Consider the following 19,560-nt stretch of genomic DNA (forward strand, 5'->3'; position numbering starts at 1 on the left):
GAAAAGTAAAGGGAAGGATGGAGGGAGGGGTGTGTGAGGAAGGGGACTGGGAAGAGAAGGGTGGGATGCGATCAGGATGTAAAGTGAATAAACAAATACATTTTAAAAAACTGTTACATTTAGAGGCAGCAAGTTCTTGGCATCCAGCCAATAAAGACTAGGGATAGCTCCAATTACAGAAAATTATTGAGTCCCAATGTCAATCACACCAAGGTTGAGATACATGCTGTAACTAACTTTGAAATTATCATACATACTACTGGCATTCAAATAAATCTTGTCCTATTCAAAATAGTCATCTTACATGAAAGCAGAGGAGGGACTACAAAAGTGTGGGAAGACAGACAAAAACAAAATATGAAAATACCATAATCCACTACCTTGTATGCTAATTTAAAAATAAGTTACCTTAGAGAGCACATGCCTGTCCCAACAATATTCTGTGCTAAACACACAGCTATGAACCTCTTATGGATTTTTTCCAGAAGTGAAGGTAAGTATTTTCCTGGTGGAAATCTCTGCATTTTGTTAGTAGTTTTTGTATTGTAAAGTGATTGGAAGTTATCACTCAAAACTCATAAGGCTGTGAAAGATCAAACTGCATAGTGATGTTAATAGCCATAGCTAAGCACCTGCTTCAATCTATTACTATGCCAGGTCATTTTGGTTGAGTACTCCTAATCTAAAAAATGTCCTATTTGGACATTCAGATTTCAGATTTCTTTAAAATTAAATTTATTAAAAATTTATTTTATGTGTATGGATGTTTTGCTTGAGTATATGTCTGTGTATCATGTATATGCAGTGTCCATGAATGGCAGAAGAGGGCATCAGATCCTCTGGGACTGGAGTGATAGACTTTTCTGAGCAATGTGGGGGTTGTAAATTAAACACAGGTTCTCTGGAAGAGCAGCCAAGCCAGTGTTCTTCACTGCTGGGCCATCTCTCCAGTCCCAAATTTCAGATATTTTGATGAGGGTCTTCAACTGGTAAAGCCTGTAAATACTCTAAAATCTGGGGGAATAAAAATCCCCAAAGATGAAAATACTCTAGTCTCAAACATTTCAAATAAGAAATAGCTTTTAAATTCAGCTTTTAAAACTTTTCTATCTATCTATCTACCTATCTATCTATCTTTTGAGATAGAGTCTTATAGAGCTCAAGATAAGCTTCAAACTTAGATTTGTCTGTCTACAAAATCCACTAAAATTATATTAATTTTCTGTATTTCTTGTAATTTGGCTTTTAGACAATTCCAGAGGCAAAAAAAAAAAAAGAGGGGGATCCAAGATGGCGGTGAGCAGTGTGGACCGCGTTTAGAGGCTCGAGTGAACAATTTAGGGAATTGCACAGATTTCTGAGCCAGGAACACCGAGGTCCGAACATCACGGCAGCGGGAGTGCTCCACAGTTCGGAGGGAACAGGGTGCGGAGGACCTGCGTTCCCCTGCACACGGGAGGAGCGTGGATTTTCTCTGATTGGAGCGGCAGAGGCAGAGGCAGCAGCACCAGCGGCACCAGCAGCGGTGGCTGAGGTTTGCAGCTCATAGCCTTCAGGTGGAGGCGATTGGTGTGGTGGCTGGTGGGAGTTGCTGCGGGAGAGGGGACTCGGGGCAGGATTTGGGTCGCGTGGAGCCTTCGGACCCAGAATGGACTCGGCGGACAGTTCGGCCCCAGAGTCCCAGGTACTGGCCCAGCCCAGCAAGCAATTCTGCCTGAGGCACTAACTCAGCGTGGCCACAGCTCCCCTGCTGTGGCGCAGGCTTAGTGGAGTGCGCAGCTCCACACTAGGCAGCACCTCAGCTCAGCGGCAGCTCCCCCGTGGTGACACAGTCTGGGCGGAGCACTTAGTTCCACCATTGGCACTCAGAGCAGCCGCAGTTCTCCTGCTGTGGCGCAGGCTTGGCCGAGCACTCAGTTCCACACTAGGCGCCACCTCAGCTCAGCAGCAGCTCCCCTGCAGTGACACAGTCTGGATGAAGCACTTGGTTCCACCATTGGCACTCAGAGCAGCCGCAGTTCTCCTGCTGTGGCGCAGGCTTGGTGGAGTGCTCAGGTCCATCCTAGGCACCACCTCAGCTCAGCGGCAGCTCCCCTGCAGTGACACAGTCTGGGCGGAGCACTTGGTTCCACCACTGGCGCTAACTCAGAGCAGCCGCAGTTCTCCTGCTGTGGCGCAGGCTGGACAGAGTGCTTGGTTCCACCAGCTCTAAGACTCTGGTTGGACACAGTGTGCAGTTTGAATCCAGAATTCCTGGCTAAGATTGGTGGACAGTTCGGGCCCTGAGTCAATAACAGACCACAGCACGCACTTTGGGCCAAAAGGCCCTAGCGGAGCTTGGTGCGTAGTCCCAGCCCAAAAATTCTGGCTGGACCCTGTGTGCATTTTGTGCCCAGAATCCCTAGCTGAGCTCGGCAGACAGTTCAGGCCCTGAGAATCTAGCGGAGTTCAGCCCGTGGTTCGGGCCCAGTGTTCCTGGCTGGACTTGGCAGGGAACACAGAAGGCTGTGGATACCTTGGCCTGACCCAACGCTCATTCAGAGACCCAGAACAATTGCAGGATCCACAGCACATGGGGGCTGAAGATCACTGGCTGTGTGAGACCAGAGCAACAGGGCTAACCTCCTAACATCCACACCAGTGAAGCTTTGAGCTCCCAGCCTAGGGAAATCGTGAGAAAACAAGTGAATCTATCATCAGACTCCCTCCATCCAACTCTGGAAGCTACCCAACAAAAACAAAGACAGCAAGATGTCTAAAGGACAACGAAAAAGCATACGCAAAAAGCCCCAAAACAACATGGCGTCTCCAGTTTCCAGCTATCCCAAAGAGAACAACCCAGAGAACTCAAATACAATGGAAATACAAGAAAATGACATCAAATCCTTAGTAATGAGGATGATAATGGAGGAAACAAATAAAATTCGTAATCAAATGCAGAAAGACGCAGACAAACAGGTGAGAGACATAAAAGAAGCACATAGAGTGGAACTGGAAAAATTGCAGGAAAATGCAAACAACCAGATGAAAGAAATAAAGAAAACGGTTCAAGCTCTGAAGACCTATAAAGAGGCAATGGAAGAAACTCAGGAATATACAAAAAATCAGATGAACGAAATTAAAAATTAATTCAAGATCTGAAAATGAAAATGGATTCAATGATAAACACACAGACAGAAGAAAAACGAGAAGTGAGACCTCAGAGAAGAAGGCAAGCAACACAGAGGTGAGCTTTTCTAACAGAATCCAAGAGATGGAAGAACGAATTTCAGGTCTAGAAGATACAATCACAGATATTGAATCAACCATTAAAGAAAATTCCAAATCTGGAAAACTCCTGACACAAAACATCCAAGAAATTAAGGACACCATGAAAAGAAGAAATTTGCGCATAATAGGCATTGAAGAAAGAGAAGACATCAGACTCCAGGGCCCAGAAACTATTCTCAACAAAATCATAGAAGAAAATTTCCCCAATCTACAGAAAGAAATGCCTATAAACATACAAGAGGCCTACAGAACACCAAATAGAATTGACCAGAAAAGAAAAACTGCCCACCACATAATAATCAAAACACAAAACATGCAGAACAAAGAAAAAATATTAAAAGCTGCAAGGGAAAAGGGCCAAATAACATTTAATGGTAAACCTATCAGAATTACACCCGACTTCTCAGCAGAGACCATAAAAGCCAGAAGGGCCTGGACAGAGATCCTGCAAACCCTAAGAGACCACAGATGCCAGGCCAGACTACTTTACCCAGCAAAATTATCAATAACCATTGATGGAGAAAACAAAATATTCCATGACAAAAACAAATTTAAACAGTACCTATCCACAAATCCAGCTTTACAGAAGGTACTAGAAGGAAAACTCCATCCCAAAGGGTCAAGCTACAACCAAAACTACCCAGGAAATAGATAAATATCCCATGGCAAAAACACAACTATACAAACGCTCGATTTGAAACAAGATCAAAATTAAGACTCTGAACAGTCACTGGTCATTAATATCTCTCAACATCAATGGCCTCAATTCTCCAATAAAAAGACACATACTAACTGAATGGGTACATAAACAAGATCCAGCATTCCTCTGCATTCAAGAAACACATCTCACCCATAACGATATGCATTACCTAAGGGTAAAAGGTTGGAAAAAAATATTCCAAGGAAATAGTCACAAGAAGCAAGCAGGTGTAGCCATCGAACAAAATAGACTTTCAACCAAAATTAATCAAAAGGGATGAGGAAGGACACTTCATACTCATCAAAGGTAAAGTCAACCAAGATGACATCACAATTCTGAACATCTATGCTCCCAATACAAGGGCACCCACATTTGTAAAAGATCTGCTAAAAAAGCTTAAACCACACATCGATCCCCACACAATAATAGTGGGAGACTTCAACACCCCACTCTCACTGAAGGATAAGTCATTGAAACAGAAACTAAGCCGAGAAATAACATCATTAACCAATGCCACGGGTCAAATGGATCTAACAGATAGCTATAAAAAACCTTTCACCCAAACAAGAAAGAATACACCTTCTTCTCTGCACCCCATGGAACCTTCTCCAAAATTGATCACATCATAGGTCACAAAGCAAGCCTCAATAGATACAAGAGGATTGAAATAATACCTTGTATCCTATCAGATCACCATTCTCTTAGGCTGCAATTCAACAACAACAGAAATAGCAAAAAGCCTACACGTACGTGGAAACTAAACAACTCTCTGATAAATGACACCTGGGTCAGGGAAGAAATAAAGAAAGAAATCAAGGAGTTTCTGAAATTCAATGATAATGAAGAAACAACATACCCAAATTTGTGGGATACATTGAAAGCAGTGCTAAGAGGAAAATTCATAGCAATAAGTGCCTTTAAAAGGAAACTGGAAACATCGCACATAAGCATCTTAACAACACAACTGGAAGACCTAAAAAAAAAAAAAGAAGCAGAAACACCCAAGAGGAGTAGACGCCTGGAAATAATCAAACTCAGGGCTGAAATTAACAAATTAGAAACTAAGAAAACAGTCCAAAGAATCAACAAAACCACAAGCTGGTTCTTTGAGTAAATCAACAAGATAGACAGACCATTAGCCAAACTAACTAAAAGGCAGAGAGACAGTATTGAAATCAACAAAATCAGAAATGAAAAGGGAGACATAACAACAGACACTGAAGAAATTCAAAGAATCATAAGATCCTACTTTGAAGGCATATACGCCACAAAATTTGAAAATCTAAGGGAAATGGACAATTTTCTTGATCAATTTCACTTGCCAAAGTTGAATGAAGAACAGACAAACAAGCTAAATAGTACCATTTCCCCTACAGAAATAGTAGCAATCATCGATGGTCTCCCAACCAAAAAAAGGCCAGGGCCAGATGGTTTCAGTGCAGAATTCTACCAGACCTTCAAGGGCGAGCTAATACCGATACTCTTCAAGCTACTCCAAAAGATAGAAATGGATGGAAAATTACCAAATTCATTCTATGAGGCCATAGTCTCATTGATACCTAAACCTCACAAAAACTCAACAAAGAAAGAGAATTTCAGACCAATTTCTCTTATGAACATAGATGCAAAAATACTAAATAAAATACTTGCAAAACGAATACAAGAACACATCAAAGATATCATTCATCATGACCAAGTAGGCTTCATTCCAGGCATGCAGGGATGGTTTAATATACGGAAATCCATCAATGTAATCTACCATATAAACAAACTGAAAATAAAAAACCACATGATCATCTCCTTGGATGCAGAGAAAGCATTTGATAAAATTCAACATCCATTCATGTTTAAAGTTTTAGAGAGATTGGGGATACAAGGCACTTTCCTCGACATAATAAAGGCTATATACAGCAAGCCAATAACCAAAATCAAAGTAAATGGTGAGATACTCAAGGAAATTCCTCTCAAATCGGGAACAAGGCAAGGCTGCCCACTCTCTCCATATCTCTTCAATATAGTACTCGAAGTTCTAGCCAGAGCAATAAGACAACAAAAGGAGATCAAGGGTATCCAAATGGGAAAGGAGGAAGTCAAATTATCCCTCTTTGCAGATGATATGATAGTGACCCTCAAAATTCCACCAGAGAACTCCTAAAGCTGATAAACACCTTCAGCAAATTGGCTGGATACAAAATTATCTCAAAAAAGTCTGTAGCCTTCCTATACACAAATGACAAGCTTGCAGAGGAAGAAATTAGGAAAACCACACCCTTCACATTAGCCACAAGCAATATAAAATATCTAGGAGTTGCCCTAACTAAGCAAGTGAAGGACTTGTATGAAAAAAATTTCAAAACTCTGAAGAAAGAGATTGAAGATGACCTGAGAAGATGGCATGATCTTCCTTGCTCATGGATCGGGAGAATTAACATAGTAAAAATGGCCATCCTACCAAAAGCAATCTACAGATTCAATGCAATCCCTATCAAAATAACTATACAATTTTTTAAAGACATTGAAAATGCAATTCTGAACTTCATATGGAAAAACAAAAAACCCAGAATAGCTAAAACAATCTTGTACAATAAAAGGTGCTCCGGAGGAATCTCCATACCTGATCTCAAACTGTACTATAAAGCAATAGTAATTAAAACAGCATGGTACTGGCACAGCAACAGGCTGGTTGATCAGTGGAATCGAATCGAAGACCCAGATATGAATCCACACACATATGGTCACTTGATTTTTGACAAAGAAGCCAAATCCATTCAATGGAAAAAGGATAGCATCTTCAACAAATGGTGCTGGTCTAACTGGAGGTCTATGTGTAAAAAAATGAAACTGAACCCATATTTGTCACCTTGCACAAAACTCAAATCCAAGTGGATTAAAGACCTCAACATAAAACCAGAGACACTAAGCCACTTAGAGGAACAAGTGGGAAAGAGCCTGGAACATATTGGCACAGGAGACAACTTCCTGAACAGAACACCAACGGCCCAGGCCTTAATGTCAACCATTAATAAATGGGACCTCATGAGGCTGAGAAGCTTCTGTAAGGCAGGAGACACTGTCAAGAGAACAAAGCGACAGCCTACAGACTGGGAAAAAATCTTCACCAACCCTACATCTGACAAAGGTCTAATATGCAAAATATATTAAGAACTCAAGAAATTAAACACCACCAAACCGAATAACCCAATTGAGAAATGGGGCTCGGAACTAAACAGAGAATTCTCAACAGAGGAGTATCAAATTGCATAGAAACACTTAAAGAAATGCTCAACCTCCTTAGTCATCAGGGAAATGCAAATCAAAACAACCCACATGCTGGCAAGGATGTGGGGAGAGAGGAACACTCCTTCATTGCTGGTGGGAATGCAAACTAGTACAGCCACTTTGGAAATCTATCTGGTGCTATCTCAGAAAAATGGGAATAGGGCTTCCTCAAGACCCAGCTATTCCACTCCTTGGAATATACCCAGAAGATGCTCCAGCACACAACAAGAAAATTTGCTCAACCATGTTCATAGCAGCCTTATTCATAATAGCCAGAACATGGAAACAGCCTAAGTGTCCCTCAGTAGAAGAGTAGATAAAGAAACTGTGGTACATATACACTATGGAATACTACTCAGCTATTAAAAACAAGGAATTCCCGAAATTTGTGGATAAATGGATTGAGCTAGAAATGATCATAATGAGTGAGTTAACCCAGAAGCAGAAAGAATCAAATGGTATATACTCACTTATATCTGCATACTAGCCCAAGGGGCATGTCCCACGAAAGCCTTCACTTACCAGGAAACTGGGACAGAGGGGAGGGCATCCTATTGGGACTCAAAATGAGAGATGCATGGGAGAATAGCAAAATAAAAGGATCCAGAGGGTCCTAGAAATCTACAAGTAGAACAATATGATAGGCAGATTTGGGCCCAGGGGTCCCGCTCAAACTAAGGCACCAGCCAAGGACAATACAGGAAGTAAACTTTAAACCCCTTCCCAGATCTAGCCAATGGTCAGAATATTCTCCACAGTTGAGTGGAGAGTGTGATATGACTTTCTCACGTACTCTGGTGCCTCACATTTGACCATGTCCCCTGGAGAGGGAGACCTGGTGTCACTCAGAGGAAGGACAGCAGGTAGCCAAGAAGAGACTTGATACCCTATGAGAATATACAGGGGGAGGTAATCCCCCTCAGGAACAGTCATAGGGGAGGGGAATAATGGGAAAATGGGGGGAGGGAGGAATGGGAGGATACAAGGGATGGGATAAACAATGAGATGTAACAAGAATAAATTAATAAAAAAAACATTTGTTAATGGGCACTTAAAAAAAAGGACTCTTCCTCTCTGGTATCATATTACTTTCAATAAAGGAGACACTGTCAAACACACATTACTGCAGTACAATTACTTTGAAGAGAATGAGTTTGCTCATTTTTGTAAATTCAAATGTGTGTGGGTAAGTCACAAACATGTGGTTAAAAGTATTGCCCACTATCTTCATTCATCCCTCATTAGCTCATTTCCCATTCACAAACAAACAAAATATATAAATGAGTCAGTAAATAAAGGAGGACAAACAGGAGAGAACTAAACATGAAACAAAACAGGATGATATTATAGGTTCAGGGTGGTCAGTGAGAAGCAATGTGAACAGACAGAAAGAGCAAATTGTTTGTAAAAACAAAATATGCATTATTGGCAAGGCTACTGTTCAGAAGGAAACAAGGCAGTTCATTTTCTCAGGAAACTAATGCAGCAGGATTTTTGTTCATAGCAGCAGGATTCACAATAGCCAAGAGGTAAAGATAACCTAAATACCTATCAAAGAATGAACAGATAGAAAATGTGGTCTATTCATACAATGAAATTGTATTTAGGCTTCAAAAGGAAGAAAGTTCTGGTACATAGCACAATGAGTATGGGCCTTGATTACACTAAGTCAAATAAGGCAGGCACAGAAAATGACACTTACATAAGGTGTTGAAAGTAGCCCAATTCATAGAAAGAATAGTAGCTATTAGGTGCTCAAGGGAGGAGGAAGTAGAGTTGAAAAATAAATACACAATTTCTGCTTGGGAGATGAAAAGTTTTAGATATCTGCTTTACAACAGTAGTTGTATTTAATACTACTGAACCACAAGCTTAAAATTCTTTAAAAGTAAATGATTACATGCTTTTACCATAAAAAGTTTCTTTTTTTAAAAATATATTTTATTAATTTATTCATATTTCATCTCACTTGTTATCCCATCCCTTGTATCCTCCCATTCCTCCCTCCCTCCCATTTTCCCCTTACTCCCCTCCCCTATGACTGTGACTGAGGGGGACTTCCTCCTCCTGTATATGCTCATAGGATATCAAGTCTCTTCTTGGTAGCCTGCTATCCTTCCTCTGACTGTTTCTTAACTAAGGTATCTATTATGAAAACAGTACCAACATTCAGCTACCATCTAATACTCTCAATTACATATGAAAAATCAAGAAATATAACAAGATTGCCCAGCAATTTCAAGTGGAATCCCATGGCTTGTTTTGGTAGTCCTGTAGGCACACAAATTTTAAATTTAAAAGTTTGAGATTAGTGTAATTAATTATGCCATGGTATTATTAACCTTAGCTTTAAAAACTAGTATTATATATCATGCTAGATTAAAATAATATGGTCATGGATCCAGGTTATATTAACCAGCTGTTAATTTAGTACCTCTACTTTTTTCTTTATCCTCTCTAAAATAAAAAGCTGGAATTACAAATATATTCCTCTTTGCCTTTAGATAGCTAGAGACAATGTGCTATAACAATTGGAAGATGGCATTTTTCTACTCATGACAAACACATATTGCAGAAATGACTACTTATATAACCATAGAAAGGAGATGGTGACTTGGTACCCTATGAGCATATAAAGGGGGAGGAAGTCCCCCTTAGTCACAGTCATAGGGGAGGGGAATAAGAGGAAATTGGGAGGGAGGGAGGAATGGGAGGATACAAGGGATGGGATAACCATTGAGATGTAATAAGAACAAATTAATAAAATAAAATTTTAAAAAAGAAAGGAGATGGTTACACTGAATAATGAATATACACAAAAGAGACAAAAGGAGGCTGATGGCTACTCCAGAGGTGACAAGCACACAAGATCTCCAAGGCAAAGTGTCCTTTCACTTAAACAATGACGTGGCTGAGGAGCCCTGAAGCTGAGGTTTGGATGGTTCTGAACCAAGTTAGTGTCCATCTGCTGTATATGCCAGATTAAGTTACTTTCATCAATTATCCCATCTCTCCATTTCCAGCGACAACAACTAAAGTGGAAAGATCTTCCCTGAATGTGGACCCAGACAGGACAAAAAGAGAGAAAAGGAGCCTACCATTTAGCACATGCAAACTCAATTTCTTACCCCAAACAAGCAGGTCTGTTGATGCTGCCTCAATTGCCTGTGGTCATTAGATCCTAGGTCCTTCAGCCTTTCAATGTAGACTCATGTTAGCAAGAACTTCCATACCTGTTGTCTTGGTCTAGAAAGGCAACATTGGTTTCTCTTTTTCTGCTGAGGCGTTTAGCTTCTTGTACTAAGAAACCACCAGGTTCTCAGAGTTTCCAGTGTAGTACAGATGAGCATTGTTGGGCTATCTAGCTTTCAATGTATTAAATTCTCTTTTATAATTATTTATGACTTACTATATGCATGTATACATACATACATACATACACACACACACACAAATATAAGCTATTGTCTCTTTGCCTATAGAGAACACTCATAGATACAGATTTTGAAGCCAGGAGTGGGGCTATAACTATGGGTTTACCTGATAATGTGGTTGAGAAGCCTTTGGAATTGGCTTCCTTGGGAGTTTCAAAACATTTGGAGATGTAAGCTAGGGAAGCTGTAACCAAAGTTTGATGAGTGATTCCAATGAGAGCACAGAAGACCAGAGGCTAATAAAAATACAGTCAAGACTGTGTTTATGAGTTCTCAGATGGTAACAAGAATCTTATTGGGAATGAGTGTAGAAGATATTCATATTATATCCTAACAGAAAACTTGTCTACAGTATCTGGAAATTTTATAGAATGATGAATTTTAAGGCGATAGATTGGGCTGGAGAGATGGCTCAGTCGTTAAGAGTGCCTGCTGCTCTTCCATGGGACTTTGGTTCAATTTACCAGTACCCACATGTTGGCTCACAACCTCTTAACTCCAATCCGGAGGACCCAATACCCTCTTCTGGCTTCTACAGCTACCAGGCACACAAGTGGTAGACATCCACATGAGGAAAACATCCATATAGAAAAAAATTAAAATTAAAAAGTAAAGGTGGTAAACTACTAAATTTGACAGAGGAAAAGTCAGGGAAATTAAACGACATTCAGATTGTGCATCTATCTCACTGCCTGGTTTTAGTCAAGTTTACAGTGAGAATTGTAAGCAGAAAGGTTTGGTTATTTTACAACTTGTGCAGAAAAGCAGCAGCTGGCTTGGGGTAGGGAAATATTTTCTGCTGAAGAGATTTGGTCCATTAAAATAACCCACATATTTTGAATCAGGACAATAGGAAATATACCTTGAGTATCTTTAGGAATGATGCAGACCTGCCCATTGCAGACTCAAGGGTATAAAGATTAACTAATTTGGAAGATTTTGTTTCAAATAAAAAGAGTTCAGGGCTCTCTGCAGGCATAAGGTCACTTGGAAAGCATTTCTCCATGTTCACTCATGCAAGCACTTATAGGCCAATGAAGCCATAGTCCAAGAGGGTGCAGACACTGCTTCAGCTGGCAACAGACCTTGATGTTGCCTATATGATACTATTTTAGCAAGGATAAAGAAAACAAGAATTATGGGGTCATAAGGCTTTACTCAGATTTTAAAAGAAAGCCTGGGAGGATAGGCAATGTGTGGCAGGATCAAGATTCCCTCCAGGCAACTAGGGGGCAATGTGTAAAGCTGTACATATTAAGCTACTAGGGATATCAGAGACTTGAATAGCTGCAGAAAGCTGTATGTAGTAAGCAGGAACAGCCCCAAATATAGGCCATATAGGTTGCAAACAGCAAGGCCACAGCAGCAGGGCAAATGTAACCCATCCAGACTTCACATACTGGTGCCACATGTCATGGATGCTGGACATAGATCTACAGGATTTAAGGTTTGTCCTTCTGAGTCCTAGTCTTGCTATTGTCCTATTCTTGTTTTCTTTTTGTTTGTTTGCGTTTTACACAGGGTCTCTATTGTAACAGCCCTGGCTTTGCTGGAACTCACTTTGTAGACCAGGCTGGCCACAAATTCACAGAGATCTGCCTGCCTTTGCCTCCCAAGCGTTGGGATTAAAGCCGTGTACTACTACTGTCCAGCTCCATTTCTATTTTCTATGGCCTCATTTCTCCTTTTGAGACTGGAAATATTTTCGCTGTGCCATTGAATGTGGAATGTATATAGCATTCATTCTACATTTTACAGAAGTTCAGAACTAATAGTTTGCCTTTAGTGTTTTTAGAGACTTTGGACATGGACTTTGTAACAGCATCAGAACTGTTACAATTATGGGGAAATAGACTGAATGTATTTTATATTATGAGACAGACACAAGATTTTAGGGGCCAGAGGCAGAATGTTACAGTTTAGATAGGAACTATCCCCAACAGGCTTATTTAGCAGCTGATGGACTTTTTTTTGGAAATGACTGGATTCTGAGGACTCTGACTTAGTCAATGTGCTGATGAATTCGGAATCTAATGACATTTTCTAGAGGGAGTGAAAACTAGTAGATAAAGGAAGTAAGTCACTAGAGGTACGCTCTGAAAAGATATGTCTTGTCTCTCCCTTTCCCTTTTTCTCCTGTTAGCCATGAAGTGACTTTCCCTGTTCTTTTATGTGCTCCCACCATATACTGCCTTACTATGGTCTAGAAGTGATGGATTTGAGTATTATGATCTAAACCTTCTGAAGCTGAGAGCCAAACCAAATATTTCCTCTTTTAAATTCTTTCTCTCAGGTAACATAATGGTGATAGAAACAAAAACAAAAATCATGGTTTACCCCACTGGCTAGATCCTTTGATAGAATATTATGCCTACAATAGTATATATAGTAACGCCTTATCTATCAAAGTAATAGCAAATATAAAATTGCTCATAAAGGATTCCACACCATCAAGAGGCCAGCAGTTTAACTGCCCAGTGGAAACTTCAAGTAGCTTTGAATGGGCTTCTGAATGCAGTGAAGTGGAAGATACTAGGAAAATCTGGCTGGTCAAGCCAGCTTTCCCACTGACAAGGAGGCCCTGCCATCTGAGGGTCAAACATCATTCATTCCTGCCAACCTTTAGTAACTAATTTATGGCCATGTTTTGGTTCACTTCATAAAAGTTAAAGGTCAAATAAAATGAAGGAATACCCCTTTTTTTCCTTTTCTTTTTTTACCATCACTATTTTTCCCTTAAATATATAAGGCAGCAGTACTAACTTCCTTAAAACTGTATACAAAAGCATATCCTACTGCAACTATGCTGACAGCTGGACAAGCTCAAAAAGAAACATGAACTTCAAGACTACATATAAAAAAAATGAAGCAATTAAAAATCATTGTGTGAAAAATAAAGTTCTCGGCACCAAGGACACTTGCCTGGGCTCAACAGAGCCAATATATGACAATCAGACCAGAAAGCAAGAGGAATGTTGTTTTTGTATGTAATACTAATTATTCTCCCTATAGACTAGAAATACATTTGTCTCTGAATCATCTCATACTGCCATAACCATTTTTAGGTATCACTTTCCTCTTCAAACCCTGTTTTATTCTTTCATCCCTTTGAGAGGATAGAAATCAATTACTTTATCCACTGTTTGACAGTGGGTATCTTCTATTCTGTCTAGTGAAAAAAAAAACAGCAACAAGCAACTCACATGGATTCTAGTTATTATTTAACAAGATTTCTTTGGGGGGAGTTTCGATACAGGGTCTCTCTGTGTAGCCTTGGCTAGCCTGGACTTGCTTTGTAGACCAGGCTGGCCTCAAACTCATAGTGATCCACCTGCCTCTACCTCCCGAGTGCTGGGATTAAAGGCGTGTGCCACCAATGCCTGGCTAACAAGCTAATTTTTATAGTATTATAGTGCATCAGAAATTTCTCCAAGAATTTCATAAATGATGACACATTAAATTCTTTTAAGTCAACAATCAATCATATTAGAGGCAAGTGTTACTAAAATTGGAGCTCACTACACTGAAGGAAAAGGATTATTATACTTTGTTTTCTCAGCTTAGTGAAGGCTGGCATTCATTCTTAAGATGCTTCCTCTACTTTGGGGTATTGAGTTTAAAATCCACTGTGGGGTTAGGATGAAGAACATGAAGTTATGATAACACACATTTTCATAGAGCATGATGTCTCCTTCTTTTTAAAAAATTTATTAATTTATTCAGATTACAACTCAATTGCCATCCCATCACTGTATCCTCTCATTTCTCCCTACCTCCTGCTTTCACCCTATTCCCCTCCCCTAGGTCTATGACCGAGGGGGACCTCCCCCCCCACTATATGGTCATAGGTTATAGGCTATCAAGTCTCATCATGGTAGCCTGCTCATTCTTATTTTGAGTGCCACCAGGCCTCCCCACCAAGGGAATGTGGTCAAAGATGGAAACACCAGAGTTTTCATGTCAAAGTCAGTCCCTGTTCTCCACATAAGTGTGGAGAATGTCCTGCCCATTGGGTAAATCAGAGAAGGGGTTCGATGTTTACTATTGTATTGTCCTTGGTTAGTGGAATGAAATTCCATCATTATTTGCTGGTAGCTACTACATGTACATAAGGTATGTCCAAAATGAATACACACACACACACACACACACACACACACACACACACACACACACACACGTATAAGAAATGTTTACAAAAGCATTTGTTTTAGCATCCCAAATCTGGAGCATCTATAAAATGGAATATTCTACAACAACAAAAAATGAACTAGTGATATACACAATAGCACATATGAGTATCATCAACATGCTGTTGAAATCCTGAAGCAAAACACAAAACAGTATGTTGTATGATTCTATTTATATGAAGTTGAGGACAAGGAAAATTAAACTATAGAGATAAGAGGTTGCAACATTGGTTGCCTTTGGAGTAGCAGATACAGATGAACAGGAAACTTTTAAGTGATTAAAAATGATAGGGATATTATATAGATGTGTATATTAATTTCTCAAACTCATCAAATTATGCATTTATGATCTATATACTTTCACTGCTTGCAAATTTTTATCTTGATTTAAGAGACATGTGACCTTACATAGGTTACAAGCTACCAGAGGACATGGGCTCCTGTTTTGTTGCTGTCTTAAATATGCTGCCAGTGGCATGTCACCAATCTAAAGCTTAATCTAGCTGCTGAAAAAAATACAGCCTCTGAAACTGAGAAACCAGATGCAGTAATTCTCATGTTATTCTGAACACTCACTTCATGTGTTACTTATTTGAAGATGCCATTCATTGGAAGGCTGATGAGGACACTAGAAGCCCCTAGATACTAAACCAAGTTGCATACATTTCCAGAATACTCTTCTGTATTGATCTAATGAAACATGTAAGTAATAGCTTACTTACTGGAGAAAAAAAAAGAATGCGTCATCATGATTCTTAAAATATTTAGTTTTTCCTATATATTATCAAAGAAGAGAGACAGTAGAAATAAGACATTTAGACACCTAGTATTTTGAGAGGTTGAATGTGAAACTCTACTTATTCTGTAAATTCACTGTAGTCCTGTTTGGATGGTCACATAGCTAGAAACTACACTTCCCAATTTTACTTGCAGCAAGATAATTCCTAGTAACATACCCATAGATTAATGTAGCTCTCAACTATCATCAGAGAAACTTCTATTTGTAGTGGAAGGTAACTAACAGACATGTATAACTGGTCAAGGTACAAAGAATAAGAGACTGTGGAACATACAGACTGAACTACCTTCCTCCAAAGGCCCAAGAATCACTGCAGAAGAGGATACAGAAAGAGTGTAAGAGCCAGAGGTCATGGATGACCACAAGGAAACAGTGTTTTCTAGACACGTTAATACAATTCCACATATGAACTCGCAATGATTGTGACAATACACACAAGACCTGTGCCAGTTTAAGCCAGGCAAATTCTCAGCATGGAGAGGTGATATGGGCATGAAGTCTCACTCCTGAAGAGCTATTTGTAATTGTTAGTATAGGGAGAGGGAGAGTTGGTTTTATTATTATTATTATTATTATTATTATTATTATTATTATTATTATTGTTATTATTATTAATTTATTCTTGTTACATCTCAATGGTTATCTCATCCCTTGTATCCTCCCATTCTTCCCTCCCTCCCATTTTCCCATTGTTCCCCTCCCCTATGACTGTTCCTGAGGGGGATTACCTCCCCCTGTATATTCTCATAGGGTATCAAGTCTCTTCTTGGCTACCTGCTGTCCTTCCTCTGAGTGCCACCAGGTCTCCCCCTCCAGGGGACATGGTCAAATGTGAGGCACCAGAGTACGTGAGAAAGTCATATCCCACTCTCCACTCAACTGTGGAGAATGTTCTGTCCATTGGCTAGATCTGGGTAGGGGTTTAAAGTTTACCGTGTGTATTGTCCTTGGCTGGTGCCTTAGTTTGAGCGGGACCCCTTGGCCCAAATCTGCCTATCATAATGTTCTACTTGTAGGTTTCTAGGACCCTCTGGATCCTTCTACTTTAAACGTAGCCCATGGTATGTTGACGAGTGGAAGGCCACACAGTCAAGAACATAGAGGCATCACAAATTGGATTTGATGGGTTTAAAAACATGGGTATACAAATTTGGGTGGGGAGATAAGAGGGGTGTATCTGGGGGTAGCTGGGGGAGAGGCATGAATGTGAGCAAAATATAATGTACAAAAGAAAGATTTAACAAGGGGAAAGGGGAAAATCACTCGCCTCATGCTTCCTTCCAGTCTCCAACCCTGTTTCACAGGCTGTAGTGTAAGAATGATAGTGAACTAGCTTCAACTATGCAGATGAGGCCAAACATGATAGGACAGTCATTCTCAACTTTTCAAATGCTGTGACCCTTTAATACAGTTCCTCATGTTGTAGTGACTCTCAACCATAAAATTATTGTGTTGCCACTTCATAACTGTAATTTTGCTACTGTTATGAATTGTATTGTAAATATCTGATAAGAAGAATATCTGATATGTAACCCCCAAGAAAAGGTGGTTTGACCCCCTAGGTTGAGAACTGTTGTTCTAGGGGATAAAACCTATAAAATAGTTGGATGCTAAGTCTAAATGCAAGTTCTAGAGTAGTGCTGTTTTACTAACAGCCTGGTTCCGTCACCTCCGGCCTGCTATATAAGAGGAAAATTTCAATCTTATTTAGATCATTGGATTTGCAGGATCTTTTTTGGGGGCAGGGAGGAGTTTATTATAATTTTCACTTTCAAGTCAAAGTTAGAACAGGAACTCAATACAGGAACCTGGAGGCAGGCACTGGAAGCAGAAACCATAGAAGAATTTTACTTACTGGTTTGTTGCTAATGGCTTTTTCAGCATGTTTTCTTAGAGTATCCAGGACCACCTTCCCAGGGGTAGCCTCACCCACAGTTAGCTGAGCTGACCCATATCAAAATTAGTCAAGTAGTACCCCACAAACTGGCCTATAAGCCAATTTTTGCTACATCATTTTAGCTAATCTACCTACTATTTAAGCTTTTGAGGTCTGTAGTCTAGGCAGGACTTTCTTAGACACACACACACACACACACAACACCACTGCTAGTTTTATGTCAACTTGACACAAGCTAGTTGTCAGAGAGGAGGGCCCCTCAGTAGAGAAAAAGCCTCCATAAGATCAGGCTGTAGGCAAGCCTATAAGGCACTTTCTTAATTAGTGATTGATAGGGAAGGGCCCAGCCCATTATGAGTGACGCCATCCCAGGGCTGGTGGTCCTGGGTTCTATAAGAAAGCAGCCTGAGCAAGCCAGGGGAGACAAGCCAGTAAGCAGTACTGCTCCATGGCCTTTGCATCAGGCCCTGTCTCCAGGTTCCTGCCCTGTTTGAGTACTTGCCTCAACTTTCTTTGATGATCAACAGTGATATGGAAGTGTAAGCCAAATAAAATAAACACTTTCTTCCCCAACTTGCTTTTTGATCATGGTGTTTCACTACAGCAACAGAAACCCTAGCCAAGATATCATCTTTGTCTATCATGAAACATCAATCTTGTTGCTTCAGCTAGTCCCCATAACTTAAAAGATACCATAAATACCTTTTACTCTTCTTTTTCTTTTCTTTTTAAGGTTTTTTTTTTTTTTTTTTTTTTGGAGACAGGGTTTATCTAAGTATCCCTGGCTGTCTTTCAACTAGCTCTGTAGACCAAGCTGGCCTTGAACTCACAGAGATCCAATTACCTCTGCCGACCACCCCCCAAGTACTGGGATTAAAGGTGTACACTACTGCTGCCTGGCAATACTTTTTCAAGTATGTGATCCCATTCTCTATGCTTAACCTTCTATCCTGCATTTGCCTTCATTTGTATCTTGTGTTCTGGGTGCACTGAATATTACTTGGATGCACTGTGTACAAAAAAAGAATTATAGGCTTGCATTCCAAGCAAATGGAATGGTCTTTCTCAATCTTCCACATCCTACCCTCTCCTATGCATGATATAATTCTTCAAAACTTAGACAAGAAAATACAGAGGCACTTTTCTACCCCCAGACAGAACAACTCTCCCCCTCTGCTATACTTCTGTATCACGTTGGACAACCCTTCATTAAACTGCTTATCTCCCTGAGCTATTAGGATCCCTCTCTCGCCCACCCCACACCCCCCCCCCTCTCTCATTTTGAGATACTCTTACTATGTAGCTCTGGCTGGTTGGACTAGAACTTGCTATATGGACTAAGCTAACCTCGAACTCATAAGATCTGCCTACTTCTGCCTCTATAATGTAGGGAAATAAAGGGGTGCACTGTCATGACTGCCCCTTTAGGGTTGTTTTACATGCCTCATCTCATAGTTAGAATATATGTCTCAAAGGCAAAGTATCTAGCGTATTTTCATACCTTTGGCAATTAGCATATAACTTGGGTCATATCTGACGAATGTTGAAAAGACAACAGAAGATTTTAACAGGTCATATGGTCACAACCCCTATACATACATCATTCTTACCTATTCAGTGCAAATGCATAGTGGAATTTAATGTTGTGCTGATCAGCCAAATCACATGTAGGCAGCATCTTCAGTGTTTCTACCAGCTTGACCATTGCATCATAGTCCTGTTGGCAAAAGTTCTCAGAGTGTGAAAGAGACAGGAAACAGCTCTTCATAGATTTTTATGAATAGTTATAAACATAAGACAGGCTCCAAATTTAAAGATAAACCTTTCTTTGCAGATATTATTTATTGAAGTTAATTATAGCTTTGACAAGTACAGAGAATAAATATCAGAAAAGATAAATGGGGCAGAGGAGGAATTCCTGCTACTAGAGGGCACAAAAAGATCAGTAGAAAATTTGTTATATCCTAAAACAAGAGGGCAAGTGAGCCTAG

At 40.0% G+C, this 19,560-nt stretch overlaps 1 protein-coding gene across 1 annotated transcript in view; it reads right to left on the minus strand.

Moving 5' to 3' along the window:
- Window positions 1-19,560, minus strand: part of Map3k15 (mitogen-activated protein kinase kinase kinase 15) — a 152,111-nt gene that overhangs the window by 80,724 nt on the left and 51,827 nt on the right. Inside the window, exon 7 of the mRNA XM_051140967.1 lies at window positions 19,180-19,286. Within this exon, the coding sequence (XP_050996924.1) occupies window positions 19,180-19,286 (107 nt within the window). The remainder of the gene's footprint in view (window positions 1-19,179; window positions 19,287-19,560) is intronic.

This window comes from Acomys russatus, chromosome X (genome assembly GCF_903995435.1).
Source record: "Acomys russatus chromosome X, mAcoRus1.1, whole genome shotgun sequence".
Lineage (NCBI taxonomy): Eukaryota > Metazoa > Chordata > Mammalia > Rodentia > Muridae > Acomys > Acomys russatus.